Raw genomic sequence first — 16,047 nt, forward strand, 5'->3', positions numbered from 1 at the left:
TGGTGAGAAAGCAAAAAAAAAAAAACTAAGAAAGAAAGAAAGAAGAAGAAGCCAGCAACACTCGGGTAAGGTCCTGCGAACAAACGCTGTTGAACTGTGATTGGCCAAAGTGACACAATCAGCAACATGTCAATCCGGTCACTGCTGTGGCGCTCGTGAACAGCAGGGGGCCAATCTCCTTCACAGCAGTCTGCTAATCATTTGACTTGAGCCAATTGTGAACATAACTTGAACCCACGTGTAAACGGGAGCTCGCCTTCAGTGTGTGTGTGTGTGCGTGTGTAGAAACATTTCAGACTGCATAGGTGTTGGATGTCCTGGTGGCCAAATGAGCTTAAGCTGACCATGTGATTACATTATATTCTCATTCTCATTCTCTCTCTCTCTCTCTCTCTGTACTCATATCCTGTCATCTCTCCACTGAACGCTGTCAAGCAAAGGTAAAAAAAAAAAAGTGTTCATTACTACAATAATGTCTAATCTCCATAGAGCGGTGACACCTGTTCTGTGTGATCAGAAACCAGCTCTTGATTTTCCAATAGGTTTTTTTTTTTTTCCACAGCGGATATTTTGATTTGTCAGTGCAGGAAAAGAACAGCTGTTCATCTCAAGGACAAGATTGTTTACGTTTTAGATCTGCAGCAATCCATCCCTGTGGCGGTTAAACAGGAGAGCTGTCCAGAATGATGGAAATCCATATCTCTATCTAAGTTTAAGATCCTTTTTTCTTTTTCACTGCTGTGCTGTTTTAAGTGTTCACTGTGCCTGGCAGACTAGGCTATAAACACACACAACTACACACACTTTCCTGTCCTTGCCCCAAACAAACTTCTTTGTCAGACTGATGCATGGAAACAGACAGTGGAGGAAAGAGAGTCTTTAGAGGAGTGAAGCAGAGCAAATTTGTCTTTGAGTCCTGGCAAAGAAAAAAAACTAAGCTGGTGTTGGAAAGGAAAAGATTAAGAAAGAAAGAAGGCACACAGGGAGAAAAGGGGCTAAAAAAAAAGAGGAGGAATGAAGAGGAAAAAAAATAATTAGATGAAGTGAGCATGAGAATGACTGCAAGACTTTGGGGGGTGGGAGAGAGAGAAAGATTTAGAGGTGACATGCCTACTAAAAACAGGACGAGAAGATGCAGTGAGGAGAGGGAAATGGGAAGGAATGAAAAAAAGGAAAAAGTGAGGGAAGAAGAGAGTTAACCGCAAAAATAGAGATTTACAGGAGGAGGACAGACGGGGGGAAAGAAAAGTGCAAGAGGAGTCAGGCTGGTGTTCCTCCCTGTGGTTGGAGAAGAGAGGCCAAGGGTTCCCACTGTGGCTTTACCCCTCCCTCACCCCTCCCTCACCCCCCCTGCTCTACTTCTCTTCATCCAGAACGCCAAACAACTTTCTTTAACCCTGTGTGATGTTCCTCTCAGGCAACAGAGCGTGCGCGCACACACACACACACACACACACACACACACACACATGTACACACACACGGAAAAAGAAAAAGAAAAATCTGGAGCAATTAGACCTTAATGTGCATGCATGCTCACATTCATACAGTAGATTCAACGCACAATGACCTGCAGACACAGAGCCTGGCTTCCTTAAGCTGACACCATACAGACAAAAATCCTTGAGGTATGCATACGCGCGCACACACACACACACACACACACACACCCACACACTGTTCTGCTGCTGTGTGGAAAGACGAGAGGACAGTAAAAGAAGAGATATTAATCTCAAGGACAGAGCAGCAGCAGTAAGTGGTTAAGGATGCGTGATGTCCGTTGCTTAGGTTGTAGGACGAAGTGAGCCCTAGGGCTTCATGTGTTGTGGTCCAAAGGACATCTTATTTATTCATAATTATTATGTAATAAGTCAAAGTGCAGAGGGAAAATAGTGAGAGCGCACCATTCCTATTTCATTGCCTATGCAAAGAGGCACTAGAGACACAATTATTATGGTAGATCTCTGAATGTGTTCCAAAGCTGCAGAGAATTATCTCCAGCAAAGTTAAAGTTCCTGCAGGAGTGTGTGAGGACTGCCAAAAATGATAATGACTTTGTTCAGATTATTTCTCATCAACTTGTTTATAGCCTTTATCTCTGGGAGAAGAAAAACATATTTGATTGCATTTGCTTGTTTTAAAAAAGGGACAGAAAATATTCTTTCACATTAACGTCCTTAAACTCAAATAAAACTCATTCAAATATACAAATCTGTCCTTTAAATTAATGGAATCATACTAATTCAGTGTGCTGTCGCTGGATGAGAAAATATGAATACGATTTGACGCAGACGAGGATGCAGAAACTTTGTACTTGCAGGTTGTTTGTGGAGTAAAAGTGTATGTTGCCTGCAGCAGCAGCAGCTCTGTTTGGGAAGTAGAGAGTGGTTAACCAGAGCTGCTCAAGACAAATGTCCTTGAATAGTCAGTTACTGTACCTGTGAACACAGAGCAATTGAGGCAACAGAGCACGCACTCTGAAAGTGATTGTGTTGCCTCAGGTTTTTGCACTTCACTTTCAGCTTAGTGGGAAATTCTCTGTGTGAGTTGAATGGCAATTACTTGTTCAATAACATTTAACAGCCTTATTAAAAACATTGGGTGTGTGTGTGTGTGTGTGTGTGTGTGTGCGCGCATTCTAATACAGCTATGTGCACGCACGTCAGTACTTACCCAGGAAGCTGTGGTCCTGGATGCACTTGTGTGTGTCAGCATGTTGAAAGTCTTTGAAGCGAGTGAAACCCAGCATATGTTGGGAGAGTTCGCCTTTGCCACAAATACTCCTCCGTTCTCTCTTTCACACACACCCTCACCCACACCCACACCCACATCCACACACACACACCCCCTTCCACTCACTCTCCCACGTGGTGGCTTTCTCACCTTGAGGGGGTGATGGGAGTCAGGTCCTTCCCCATGGTCTGGATGACGCGACGGCCCCACACCCACAGGCCGGCGCAGATGCCTATGCCGCCGTAGAACAGCAGCCAAATGGGAGTGGCAGCATCCTGCATCACACCGCCCTGGTCGTAGATCATCCACAGCGCCACCAGAGGCCCGATAGCATTACTGCAGAGGTGGGAAAACACATTATAACCTCACCAGCTCCTCTGGTACCTGTGCTACACCGAGACTACATGATGTTAGAGCAACAAAGTAAATTCAATTTCTCTATTTGTTGTTGCTGAAAAATTACTTGCATATAATTTAACAGGGAGAGAAACTTCTGGAATAAAAGAATATATTAGCAGGTATTAGCAGGAGGCAGCACCTGACATCGTTGCCTCCGTGGGCAAAGGACCCGAAACAGGCCGTGAGGATCTGCAGGAAGTGGAAAAGCTGGAACACCTCAGGCTTGTCCTTCTCCTCATGATCCTCCTCGGCCAAGTCGTCCAGAGGCACAGGTGCTGGAGCCCCTTCTTCCTCCACCCCCTCCAGCTCTGTGGCCAGCTTCATCTCCACCCCGCCCTCCTCCGCCTCAATTTCAGCCTCGGCCACGGCGTTACAGTACGACGAGTAGCTATCGTAGCGTACCCTCTTCTTGGAGTAGGACACGCTGTTGCTCCTGCCGCCTCCCTCGCCCACCAGCTTTTCACTGTCCTCGCGAGACTCTGTGCGTATGAGCGGCTGGACGGGCATGCCGCATATCGCCGCTGTGTAGCAGGTGTAGCTGTTGTTGCGGCGCAGCAGGCGGTAATTGTTGTCAGCCGGGCCGGCGTTGGAGCCCGAGCGCTCGTTGTCATCCATGCGGCCCAGGTGGATTTTGTGAAGCAGGTCTTTATAGAGACCTGAGTCCTTGTGTACTGTGTGGTACACCTGGCCATCGCTGCGCATGTGGCCATCGAAGCTGAAGCTGCCATTAGAGATGGGTGACTTGAGGCAACCGTTGGTCATTGAGTGGGTCCGACCTGAAGGAGACGAGATGGAGAAGAGGATGTGGATGCAAAACTGTTGCCAGGCAGCATCCAACAGCAGCACATTTACATTTACAGTCTCTTACTCTAAATAAACATAAACTGAATAGGAATCTTTAATAAAAGAGAAGTTACTCCCTACGAAGGAAGCAAGTCAGATTTCTAAATTTGAGACTGAATCTTCTTTAGTTATGACAAACTGAGATTAAATCTTTTTTCCACCTGATGGGTGACAACGCTTTTTGTCCTCAGTGTAAAAATTTTAAAATATCTTGCTGTTTAATGCTTTTTTGTAGGTTTTGCATTCATTGTTTTTTTTTGTTTTTTTTGTGAAGACACAAAACTAATTGATTGACGACATATAAAAAGGAACCAGAAACAGCCCGACACACCACCCTGCTGAAGGTGGCTGTAAACAGAAGAGTTGTGTGACCTCTGAAAAATATTAATGCAGCAACAGAGCTGCAGTTCCTCTCCTCCTCCACAAAGATTACACAGTGACCACAGCTTTACAGTCGCTGTTTTTGTCCCTAGTGAACAGATGTAGTAGATCTACTGGAACATCTCAAATCAGTGGCTCTTATTTTCAGTTTTACCATACACCCGGCCGTTTGGCAGGACGGTGCCTCCGTTGGCCAGGTTGGTGAGCTCTCCGCTGGAGTCTCGGGTGCCCCGTTCACTGCTGCCCCCGGTGAGTGGCAACACGGCCTCATCTGTTCCCTTGGCCCCCGGGAGCTCCTTAAAGACGGGACTCTCCTCCTCCTCCTCAGGTATCTTGTCCAGGCTCTCATCAGAGATCCTTGACAGAGCCTGCTCCTTCTTTAGACGACCTGAGAGAAAACAAGTTCAGTTAAGAGATCTTCCTGAAGGGAAAAAATATCACCACCAGGTAAATCCTGTTAATCCTCTTAACAATGTTACCAGTGTTTACAGGGCCTTGTAGACAAACTATGAGGAAATTACAACATCTATATTTGCATGTCAGGCCCATATTCTAATATGTCTGACTGATCATTTACAGCAGGATGATGAAACAGTAGAAATAAAAATATTTTACAGAAGTTATCTGGATGATTTCCACTGATGGAATCAGGACAGGAGCTCAATGAGTGAATCACACAGATAATATTTTTATCAACATAAATTTTTAATGCATATTTTTGCTGAAACTATGTTGTTACTCTGCACCACCATCAATCATTTCAGGTCAGAAAAAAAAAAAGAAGAGAAAACTATGCACCAACAACAAGTATAGCCATCAGCTGATCCTAACTAATTCCAGTGCTGATAGACTTGATGCCCCCCTACTCCTCAAAACAGCCTTCAGCACAAACACATACATAAAACTCACTCGCTTCATTTTGACGGATGCAGTAATATCCAGATTAGGACCGATAATATCACCTATAATCCTCTCAGGCATTCAGCGGTCACGACGCCTTAAGCAACAGATCAAATCGGCCTCGCTCGAAAGTTCGAGAAAAGAATCGTTCTGTTTTAAGCCTCAACGTGGATTGTTATCGCTTCAGTAACAGCACTTCTTTATGTTGTTTAAGGTAAATCCAGTAACAAAACTGTTGTAATTTAACCTTGATTTTTATTTTCATGTCAGTGGAAAGCATCTCAGGCATCTAAGACTTGGGGCTTAAGAGTTTGTAGCTTTGTGTTTGGATTGTTGCACTAAACAGAAGTTCTTGTCAAGTTGAATTAGAAGACTGGTTGCCTTGCTTATGTCCACTGTTCTCTCAGATGTTCCTCTTACTGCCCTTTCCACTGTTTCATTTAATGTGTCATTATGGCGTTGTCTGCTTTGCTGCAGGCTGATTTTCCCATTACGAAAACAATTCCTAACCTTGATCTGAAAGCTTTCTTCACTGCAGGCTATGATTACGCCCAAAAATCTTAAGTGTTTGAGCAAAGCAAGTGGAGTTCTACACAGAGTTCACAGGGTTTCTTGGTGGCTTTAGTGGCTTTGGCAGAGGCCAATGAGAAAACACATCCGCTGGCATCCAATGTTTGGTGTCAGAGCACAGAGTGTGCACGCAGAGGCTGAGACTCAGTTGTTAGGTTCGGGTCAGAGCGCTGGGCTTTCAAGCTTTCAAATGGCGTGAGAAAGACTGGACACACACACACACACACACACACACACACACACACACACACACACACACACACACACACACACACACACACAGATACCTACTTGCTATTTTCCTCCTCATCCAAGGACACACGAAGAACCACACCACCGCTGCGCAGACCAGCGCCCCGGCTAAAGTAATGAGAAAGATGGCCCACACCGGTAGCAACTCTAGCCCAAGCACTGAAATTAATGAACACACACACACGGGTATAAGAACATGACATCTTTCAAGTAGTTTTGAAATGTTAAAAAAAAAATCTATGTATACTCTTGTCACACCTTCAGAAGGAATTTTGAGTAATCAAACGACACTGGCGCAAATCAATGCGACTGAGATGATAATTTGATCATACGTTGGTGTCAGACTAAATAAACAGCGACAATGTCTGTTATGAGTAAATGCCGCCTGTCACTTACACGGGGCTCCAGTGTACATGATGGAAAATGTGTTGATCCCGATGGTGGTGGCATAGAAGAGAGGCAGCGCTCGCAGGCCGTTAGGGACGGAGTCATCCTGAAGAGAAAACACACAGATGGAGGACCAACAATTATTAATATCTTATGCGTGATTTATACTATATATATTTATATATATATATTTATATATATGCTATATTTCCATATACATGTAAGGATGAAGATGATAAGATTAGTCAATTCATCAATTAGCAGAAATTTAAGCAGCTTAACTTTTTTTTAATGATTATTAATTGTTTCAGTCATTTTCTATCAAAAATTCCAAACATTTTCTAAATTCAAGCTTTTTCAAATGTGACGATTTGCTCTTTTTTTCATATATATCTTTGAGCTTGAGACTGATGGTCACACAAAACAAGCACTTTGAAGATAGGAACTTGGGCTCCAGGAAATTATAAAAGGCTTTATTATTTTACTTCATTCAATATTGGGAAACTTTATTAATATTGTGATACTGATGTAAATAAATAAAATAAATAAAATAATTATACATTCTTATAATTAAAAATAAAACAAATATCTCCCACACAAGATTTAAATTTCCTTATGTGCCTGTTTATTAAACCTTCTTGCTCTCCTCTTCAGGTTCTTATGTGATGACCAACCTGCCATCACTGGCAGATCTACAGCCTCGTAAAGTCTCCCTGAAGAAGACAATGAAGGCTCACTGATTACACATCATTATGTGCAGAGCTCTAAAACTAGAAATATGCAGAATAGGTCAAGATGATCTGAAGTTAGAGCTTTCTCACTGCAGCCACAAAATCATGTGCGAGTGTGACATGTTCACTTCAGAACTCCAGTTAAATACAAAAGGTGAAATATTTCTGCACATTGATCACTGTTGTGATCAACATGTGCTGCATAAGCATTGAGGTCATTGTTCTGGCTCAGGTCAATTCATAGGTGTGGACATGTTGAAAACAGAACTAGACATGCGACAATTCATTCTTACACAAGGTGTGGTTTACTGTTACAAGGAGCTTGATATGCAATATGACTGACCTCCCACGGTAAAAAGTCTCATATGTAAAAACTAAACTAAACCTCAGCACAGCACAGATATAATAGAAAGATCAAGATGAGGCAAACAGCCAGAGACAGAGATGAACTCATCCTGAATCTGACCCAGCTTTACAGTAACTCCAGCCCAAATGACAAATCATCCCTGTGAGTCATTCATACATAATCCTGCTGTTGTGACCTTAGGATGAGCCACAACACTTCTGCTCGTCTGTCAGCGATAGCCTGTTACGTAACAGCAGGTCTGTGGGTGTTGCCAAATCCAAAAGATTTTATCTGTGCTAAAGTTCTTTGGATAATTTTTTGTGTACACGTGTACAGTCTTAGCTCTGGTATTTGACCTTTTTGACAAACAACTCAGTCAATATGTGGAGAATTTGTATTACAACACCCAGATTTCTGGGGTTAAACCAGAAATACATAAAATACAAACAAGAAGCTTGTCTCAGAGAGGTGATGTGAGCCCACCTTGCTGAGGATGAAGTGTCTGATGAGAATGAAGAGGAGTCCAGACATGAGTCCAGACAGCAAGGGGGAGATGAACCATGATGACACTGCAGAGGGAGGAGAAAATTTCATCACAAACAGGAAAAAAAAAAGAAATCACACACTGATACAGTATTATCAGACATCATGATTTTTTACAGCTTCTGTACTTGAATCACCTCAATTAGTCCTTTCCTACATTTCCCACTATGACTTTCAAACTTTCAAATCCTCTGGAAATGATTCAGATTCGGCTGAGGTTGTAGTTGCAATGGTGGGAGTCATTTTCTCTGGCTGAGAAGAAGTCATAGCTCAATCTTTCACTTAACAGGTACTTTAAGATGTTTTGTGGCTGCATTGCATGCTGGTCTACTGAGGCTCTTAAAGGGGGAGAAATTGGTATCTCTGCCACTTCTAAAATAAATTAGTTTCTGTGTAAAACGGCCAAGGGAGTCATCCTCACTGACAACAAAATCTGATGATTACCGTCTGTGTTTCACAGAGCGAAAAACCTCCACCGGAGCTGCACTGGATATATCCCAGTGCGCTTTTATTTTGTATTATATTCAATGGGAAAGTGGCAGTTCTGCAAGTATGAGTAATATTATGTAAAAGCATTTCACTGTATATGTTTGCAGTGGACGTACGTTAGCAGAGAGAATATGTGAATTGTAACGACACAAACGCTGGACTCCAACTTACCAATCTTGACAAGCTGCATCCACTGCACGCCCTTGGTGCCGATGGCCACCATGGAGAAACCGATGGTGGCGCCAACAATGCAGTGGGTCCCAGAGATGGGCAGCCTGAGGAAGGAGGCGATCAGCTGCCAGACTGCTGACCCTGTGATCAAGACAGAGACACAAACCTCAGACATTTTTCATATTTAATTGGCCACTGTTTCTGGAACAAAGTTCAAGTTCAACTGGAAAATAGAGAGAGCAATACCACACGCAACAGTTTGTCATTTTGGTGTTCATTTATTTAAAGTCGTGACATCGTGTTGCTGTTTGTGGTTTGCTTCATTAAAGTGAAGACAGAAATAAAGAAAAATCAAACTGGGTTATGACAGCAAGACATTTTAATTGACAGTCTGAGTAATGTTTGAAACTAAAAATTATTACCTCAAGTTTGCATTGTTTGTAAAAAGTTGGCACAAATGAACCTGTGAAGTCTGAAAACTGCAGACACATGATGCTCCAACACCACAGACTAGTTTTCAAAAAGCTCTAGTATCATATAAACATCAGCATTAAGAGTTTTTAGCATGAGGGACTTTCTGACAAAATATATTTTGAGATACTATAATAATGACAAACAACAGAGAATAAGGCTTCATTTATCAAGACAAAAATCCCACTGGAAATGTATTTTTGTTTTGCTTTGGAAACAGAGTCCATTATTTAAATAATAAGTCCCCAATGTCTCATTGTTAGGCTGGAATGAAGTAGCCCTAAATTAGACCCTGACAAATATACACTGTATACTGTAGTGTATTGTGTTGTTTCTGTGAACTGCTGTGAAACATTAAAAACCTAAAGGACACAATAGAAGTATTTTCCTGTCGTTATCAAATTAAAATCATGAAGTTAAACATTCTTCAAATTCTGTCTGAACAATATGGCAGAGGAAAAAAAAAAGTTTCCTGTCTGAGACGACGAAGAGAAACTGCTCAGTGTTTCCCCAACATTCACTTGTGCCGCTCTGCGACACGGGAATCCCCCCGTGCATAATATCACCTTATTCATCAGCGTTTCCCAGTGCATTGTCTCAACAGGAGCCCCATTGTTTTTTGTTCTGCACCATTCATTTACTGAGGTAATCGAAAGCTGATGTGTAAAGCCACTGGTGATGCTCAACAATCGCTGCTTGTGCTTATATCTGCAAATAGATTTCCATATTTTTCACACTGTTTCTTAGGAAGCTGCTTTGAATCTTTGCAAAACAAATTTTTATTACATTGCTCATAAAAAAAGTGGTTTGGAAAACAACAGCAGATGTTCTTCAAATGACCAATTATGAACTTTTACCGACTGGAATACAAAAACACATTCTGCTGGGGTTATGTTATTTAGCAGTTTAGTTCTTGTTTGTGAGCAAAAAGAAAAACAGGTGGATGCAGAAGCTTTTTTACAGATGATTGGGAAAAGTTCAAAGTTCAAACATGCACAGTAATATAATCACGTGAGTGATGACTCTCTTCTGTCCACAGGGCCTGTGGACACACACACACCGAGGGCAGTGTGACAGCAGAGTGGACTCTGATCACAGCTGCACACAACATCTCACTGAGCCTGGACTTACACACTTTTTCACTTTCAAATGTGTACAGAAGAGGGAACAGTGGAGCCTGCCTCATAAATTAAATACATTCAAATATATACAGTAATATGCATTACAGATTTTTAACTTGCTGGTTCCAGCCTCTCAGATCTGAGGACTTTCTGCTTCCCTCTTTATATCATTGTAAATCTAATATGTTTTGGTTTTGGACTGTTGTCACTTTGGGCTACAGGGAATTGTGATGGTACTTTTTTCACTATTTTCTTACTTTTTTTTGGACAGCAAATGCTTTATTTAAAAAGAGGTTGAAGCTAGATAAGAAACTAGATCCTGGCTCTGCTCCACCATCACAGGTTAAGGGTCAGCGATTGAGAGACACTCATCAACACATGAACTCGTGGATGTCGTTTCCCCAACAGCATGAACAGCATGAACAGCATCAACACAACTTTACTCTGGAGGAAAATGTCACTCTGCACTTCAATATTTATTTATCTGTACAGTGGTAATCACAGAGAATTATTTTTTGTGTTTTCAAGGCTGAAACTAACAATTACTTTTATTAGCAGATTCATCTGTCAGTTATTCAATTATTTGATTGCTTAGTGTATAACATGTCAAAAAATAGAGATGACCCAAAACCCAAAGATTTGTAGTTTACAAAACTATAAAACAGAGAAAAGCAGCAAATCCTCACATTTAAGAACCTGTGGCTAGTGATAAACAGCTAAACAGACTAAAACTATGAATTTGTTTCCAAAAATATTGATCATTATGTCTCTGCTAATTGACTGATCTACTGGTCAATTAATTGCTGTTTCTGTAAATGATGGAGCCAGGAAGCAGCAGTGCTTCAGCTGTGATGCTGTCAAAAAGTAAAGTCTTTCCTGACATGGAACATGAAAGTTTTCCTGCTTTATCTGTAACACTGATGCCTATTTGCCATTTAGACAAGGTTGACATTTACTCTAATGTTCCTTACGGCTTCTTTCAGATATGAGAGGACATTTATGGAAAAAGCCACATCACTAGGTCTGACTTGGACACATTGCCCTTGTAACTTTTATGTAAAAGTGATTCACACATGTGAAGGACATGTTATATTGCAGTGTAAACGGGTGCACGTCTGAAAAGAGCTGCTGGCGTTAGAAAAACCGACATAACTCGGTGGAAATAAAAACTAGTCCAACTCACCGACCATGGCGCTGACCTCCCCCGCCATGAGCACGGGCACCGTGTCGTTGTACAGGCTGACATCTATGATGCCCTTCCGAATCGTCTCGCCCACTTTGGCCCCCAGCAGCATTGAGCCCAGTGTCTCAAAGATGGACGCCAGGATACAGGCCTGCTTCAGTGTGACCACGCCAGACCCGACCGCTGTGCCGAATGAATTGGCCACATCATTGGCGCCCACCGAAAAGGCCAGGACGAAGGCAATGATGAAGCCAATGATCACCATCCACAGATACTGATCCATATCCATCTTGATATGATTTCACCAGAAAAAATCCAAGAGGAGAAAAACAAACAAAAAAAAAAAACTAGCTTAAATATTCTAGTAAAAAAGAAAAAGAAGTGCTCTGTGCGTTTTTAGCGGAGGACTTTGGTAAGCCCGCTCCTTATCTTCGTCCCCTGGTTGTAAAGAGTTCGAGGGGAGAAGCACAGCCGCTAACTAAGCGTTTGGAGCTCAGTCCAAAGATTGGAGACTAGTGATGGTGGGAGCAGGGAGCATTCCATAGCTTAGTGTGAGACAGCCTGTCTGCACGTTCCTTCACCTGCCAGAGAAACGAGAGAGCGGAGACACAGAAACAGATTAGTGTCATAAGCCATGATTACTCTTTTTCAACAGCTGCTTCAATGTGACAACACCTCCCTGTGACTTCCCCAGAAAACCTAAAACAAAGGCGGGGAGGGACTAAGAGGGAGGAGGAGGAGGAGGAGGAGGAGGAGGAGGAGGAGGAGGAGAGCTGATGAGAGAAGACGACAAAAGACAGAAAAAGACAGAAAAACAGATTCAGGATTGATGATGGCGATGCAGAACTGGCTTTTGAGCAAACACGGAGAGCCCTCCAGTGGGGGGTGGGGAGCTGAGGACATCTCAGATAGCCGCAATAGGAAATCACAGTCTGCACTTCAAAGAAATCAAATCAGACCGTTCAGAGGGCTTGCTGTCAGCACTGCGACTAAAAAAAGAACACAGTATCGAGATTGAGATGTGAGCAATGCTCCCAGCATTAGAGTAGACTGTTAACACCTCATCCCCACACAACAGGCCAGCTGACGTTTCTGCCAAACCTGCTTTCATTTCACAGGTTTGGCCTTTGCCACACATCCAGATAGCCTTTGGCTGGAACTTATAATATCAGACTACTAGACCTTCTCCATCACTATCATGTCAAACACATGTGAAGCTAAAACTGATAATAAAACGGCATTACCAAGGATATTAAGTGTTTTACATCACAATGTAGCGGCACTCCCTGAAATGTCTGGAAGCAGTTTGATTGAGCCGACCTTATTAAAATATGAATGTTAACTGAGAGACAGTTGAACCGACGGCCTGGTGGCAGGTTACGTTGCAGTTACACTTCTAATCTTTGCTTTCAGCCTCAGTGGGACTGTTACGTTGCTCACATGGGGGGGAGACAGTCAAAGGTTCACATCAGTTTTGCAACAAGCTTTTTGAGTACAAGTTCAAACAAAATCAAAGGCTTTGCTGCAGCACAAAATATAAAAAAACTCTAAGTCCAGACTGCAATGCAGTGAGAATATCAGCAGTTCCTGCTGCTGCATGTGAGAACACAAAACACAAAACTGCACTTCTAGGGCTCAGGTCAGTAAACTGATCGTACAGTAGAGAAAACACGACTCGGGAGTGATGTTCAAAGAGATACTGTGGATGTTCAAGTTCCCAGTGTTAAAATGCATATTCAAATAGGAAAGTAAACCATGTTTTTATATGTGTAACTTACTGACAAATTTTAGTTGCTCCATTTCATTTTTTTGTGAAACATTTTGCTGACCAATTAGTTTCAAGCTTTAATCAGTTAGATCTTTTTAGAGCTTGAGGGGACATTTCTATGTAAATAAGCAAGTCTAGTGCTTGTGGACATCAACCTTAAGCGCTGTGACATTAACTAATTAACCTAAAAAATAAAGGGATGGCAAGAGAATTATTTCAGATGCAAATTACAGCTTTTAAGTCTATTACATTCACTCTGATAAGAAGCAGGATTTTCCTGTGAATGTGAAAGTGATGTTGATATCTACACTGTGTGCACAGACTACGGTACTCGAACAAATCTCATCTCATATCTGCTCTCCATGCTACAACAACAAAAACCATTTTACGCTGCTGTCTTCGAGTTAGAACAGATCTACAATCAAACATACCAAACATTCCCTTGTTTCACCACCGAAAATGTGGAGATCTGCTTCTATGTTTTTATCACTGTAAACTGGACAAAAGATATTACCAGGCATTTTTTTAAAAACCTTTTTCTAGATTAATAAAAAAATAATCAGATTAATCAATAATATATATAATCATTAAATAGTCATTAGTTGCAGCCCAGCTAGAATAACATCTGTCAGGTGATCCTCTCCTGTAATAAGAGTATGAGGTTGTAGCGATGTACTTGTTGAGTTCATCTATTAGAACAACAGTCAAGCAGCTTCTCTTGTCCCTGTGAAGTTCCACAGAGTAAATTTACATCACAACACAGACATCGTGCTTTAGAAACAGATGATGAGGCCACCAACACTGAAGCCTCTGGTGGTCCCCGAGAAACCTCCACACCACAAATGACTTACTCTGGGTTCTTTCTCCTCTTTTTCTTTTGCCTATGCCACATAATCAAAGTCATGTCATACGGGTAAATGGCAGCACATTTCCTTCTTTGGTTGAGCCAATTGTTAATGGGGAGCATTAAACGTAAACAGCTTGGAGGCCAGACTAGTACATTCTCTCGGCATGAACCGACTGTGTGCTCCTCATCGTGTGGGGGCAGGCAGCTCCTTTTCTAAATAGCCTGCGGCCAGTTATGGCTCCCTCCTCGTGACCAAGAGCTCCATCTGGAACAGTTGAGGTCACACACTGCTATCCCTTTATCCTTTGTTGAACCACAACACAGGATGATGATGATTTGTCTCTTGATCAGGTCCGTGGAAGACCTCCCTGAATCAGGATCTAGTACCTTAAGTGACACTTGGAATTACTACTTTGTTAATGGTTAAAAATCAAAGAGGAAATCTGACATGTTTATCTTCCTCACAGTAACTCAAAAGATCGCAGGCCAGATTCTTTTTTATATAGACGTGAAGTGAGCTCAGAGGCTGCTGAGTATTTGATAATGTTTGATTTGTCACTGATCCGTGAGGAGAAATTCTCTTTTCACCTGCTTCCCTCCAGAGAGAGATCAGCACGCAGGATCAGAGCGAAGGATCAGTGCCTTCTGGGCTTAAAGATTCAGAGTCCCGGACACAGAGAGTTGAGACTTTGGATGAAAAGTCGATAAACTAAAGTCATGAATTGTGTCCATCGAGATAATTACTACTAAAAGGTTAACCAAGTTAATAATTCACGAATAGACATAACAATACAATCATAGGGAGGATGTTATTGTAAGTTTCCTGAAGTGCTTCATGTCATGTAAACAACTATATTGGTTTATCAGGAAGACACACACAAGTACTGCTTTATTAAAACTGCATTAAAATACAGACTAAAAGCTTTGGAGATCCTTAAGAGACTTTATTGAACAAGTTAAGAATATAATTCAGCATTCTTTGTTTGACAACTTCTTCACCACTCAAGTGCTGAATAAATAATATGTTTTACAGTCAATGTCCTGGCAGTAGCAGAGTTTGAGGGACTAACAAGATGCTGTGTAAATGTTTGATCAGTGGAGCACCACTGCCACGAGAGGACCACACAGTCAAACATGGCCGTCCACCAAGCACAACCAGAGACTCCACAGAGGAAACGTGTGTGTGTGTGTGTAAGTGTGGGAAGGAGGAGAGGAAAGATGAGCATGAGTGACTTGAGTGTGGGCGTGCGCACGAGTACCAGGCCATTTTAATCAGGTCTACAATTTTCTAAACAGGGAAACTCACCATGACAGCTGCAGCTGACACGTGGTTAAGACCTCGTCCTACTGTAACACATGAACACTGGTTCACATACCGCCGCTCGCAGTCGTGCACATAAAAACTATTTTCTCCAGGGCTGAAACTTGTACATTGCATTAGTCCAGTGGTAACCTGTGTTCTCCTCTTGTTGACTGCTGTGCTGCAGAGGAGATTCAAACAGTCCAATAAAAATGTTAAAAGGAGTGAACTACTCTGAGGGGAATGTTAAAAAAAAAAAAAAAGACAATATCCCACAGCTTCAATAGCATTGTCAGGGTTACAGGATGTAGTCGGCGAGTGCAGTGAAGTCCAGAATGGCCACCTGAGGGCCGAGATGTCACTCAGAAAGACATATGTAGTTCACATGTCAACCTTCACCCTGATCGTCTGTGGAATCCGTAAGTTCAATGGCGTCTTGAAGTGGGAGGAGCCATTTCAGCTACTCCTGGTTCTGGAAATGCAACTCCCATCCATCCCTCCCTCCCAGTTTAAGTATCAGCAGTGTTCCTCTTCTGGCGGCCCGCCACTGCTAAATCATAGCCGCCACGCCTTCAAATTTCTTTAATTTTTTTTTTTTTTTTTTTTTTTTTT

The 16,047-nt window shown here is 42.2% G+C and overlaps 1 protein-coding gene across 6 annotated transcripts in view; it reads right to left on the bottom strand.

Annotated features, from left to right (window-relative positions):
- Positions 1–16,047, bottom strand: part of slc20a2 (solute carrier family 20 member 2) — a 47,835-nt gene that overhangs the window by 9,139 nt on the left and 22,649 nt on the right. For all 6 annotated transcript variants that reach the window (XR_015437237.1, XM_023406089.2, XM_023406082.2 and 3 more), the window contains exons 2-9: positions 11,521–12,101; positions 8,746–8,886; positions 8,026–8,111; positions 6,475–6,571; positions 6,118–6,237; positions 4,511–4,744; positions 3,272–3,908; positions 2,884–3,069 (exon numbers count right to left, since the gene is read on the bottom strand). Coding sequence is in view for 5 of the 6 variants with exons in the window: in XM_023406089.2 (XP_023261857.1) it covers positions 2,884–3,069; positions 3,272–3,908; positions 4,511–4,744; positions 6,118–6,237; positions 6,475–6,571; positions 8,026–8,111; positions 8,746–8,886; positions 11,521–11,809 (1,790 nt within the window). In the remaining variant the exon portion in view is untranslated. The remainder of the gene's footprint in view (positions 1–2,883; positions 3,070–3,271; positions 3,909–4,510; positions 4,745–6,117; positions 6,238–6,474; positions 6,572–8,025; positions 8,112–8,745; positions 8,887–11,520; positions 12,102–16,047) is intronic.

The sequence above is a fragment of the Seriola lalandi genome, unplaced genomic scaffold (assembly GCF_002814215.2).
Source record: "Seriola lalandi dorsalis isolate HSWRI2012SDOR001 ecotype SW California unplaced genomic scaffold, Sedor1 jcf7180002054294, whole genome shotgun sequence".
Taxonomy (NCBI): domain Eukaryota; kingdom Metazoa; phylum Chordata; class Actinopteri; order Carangiformes; family Carangidae; genus Seriola; species Seriola lalandi.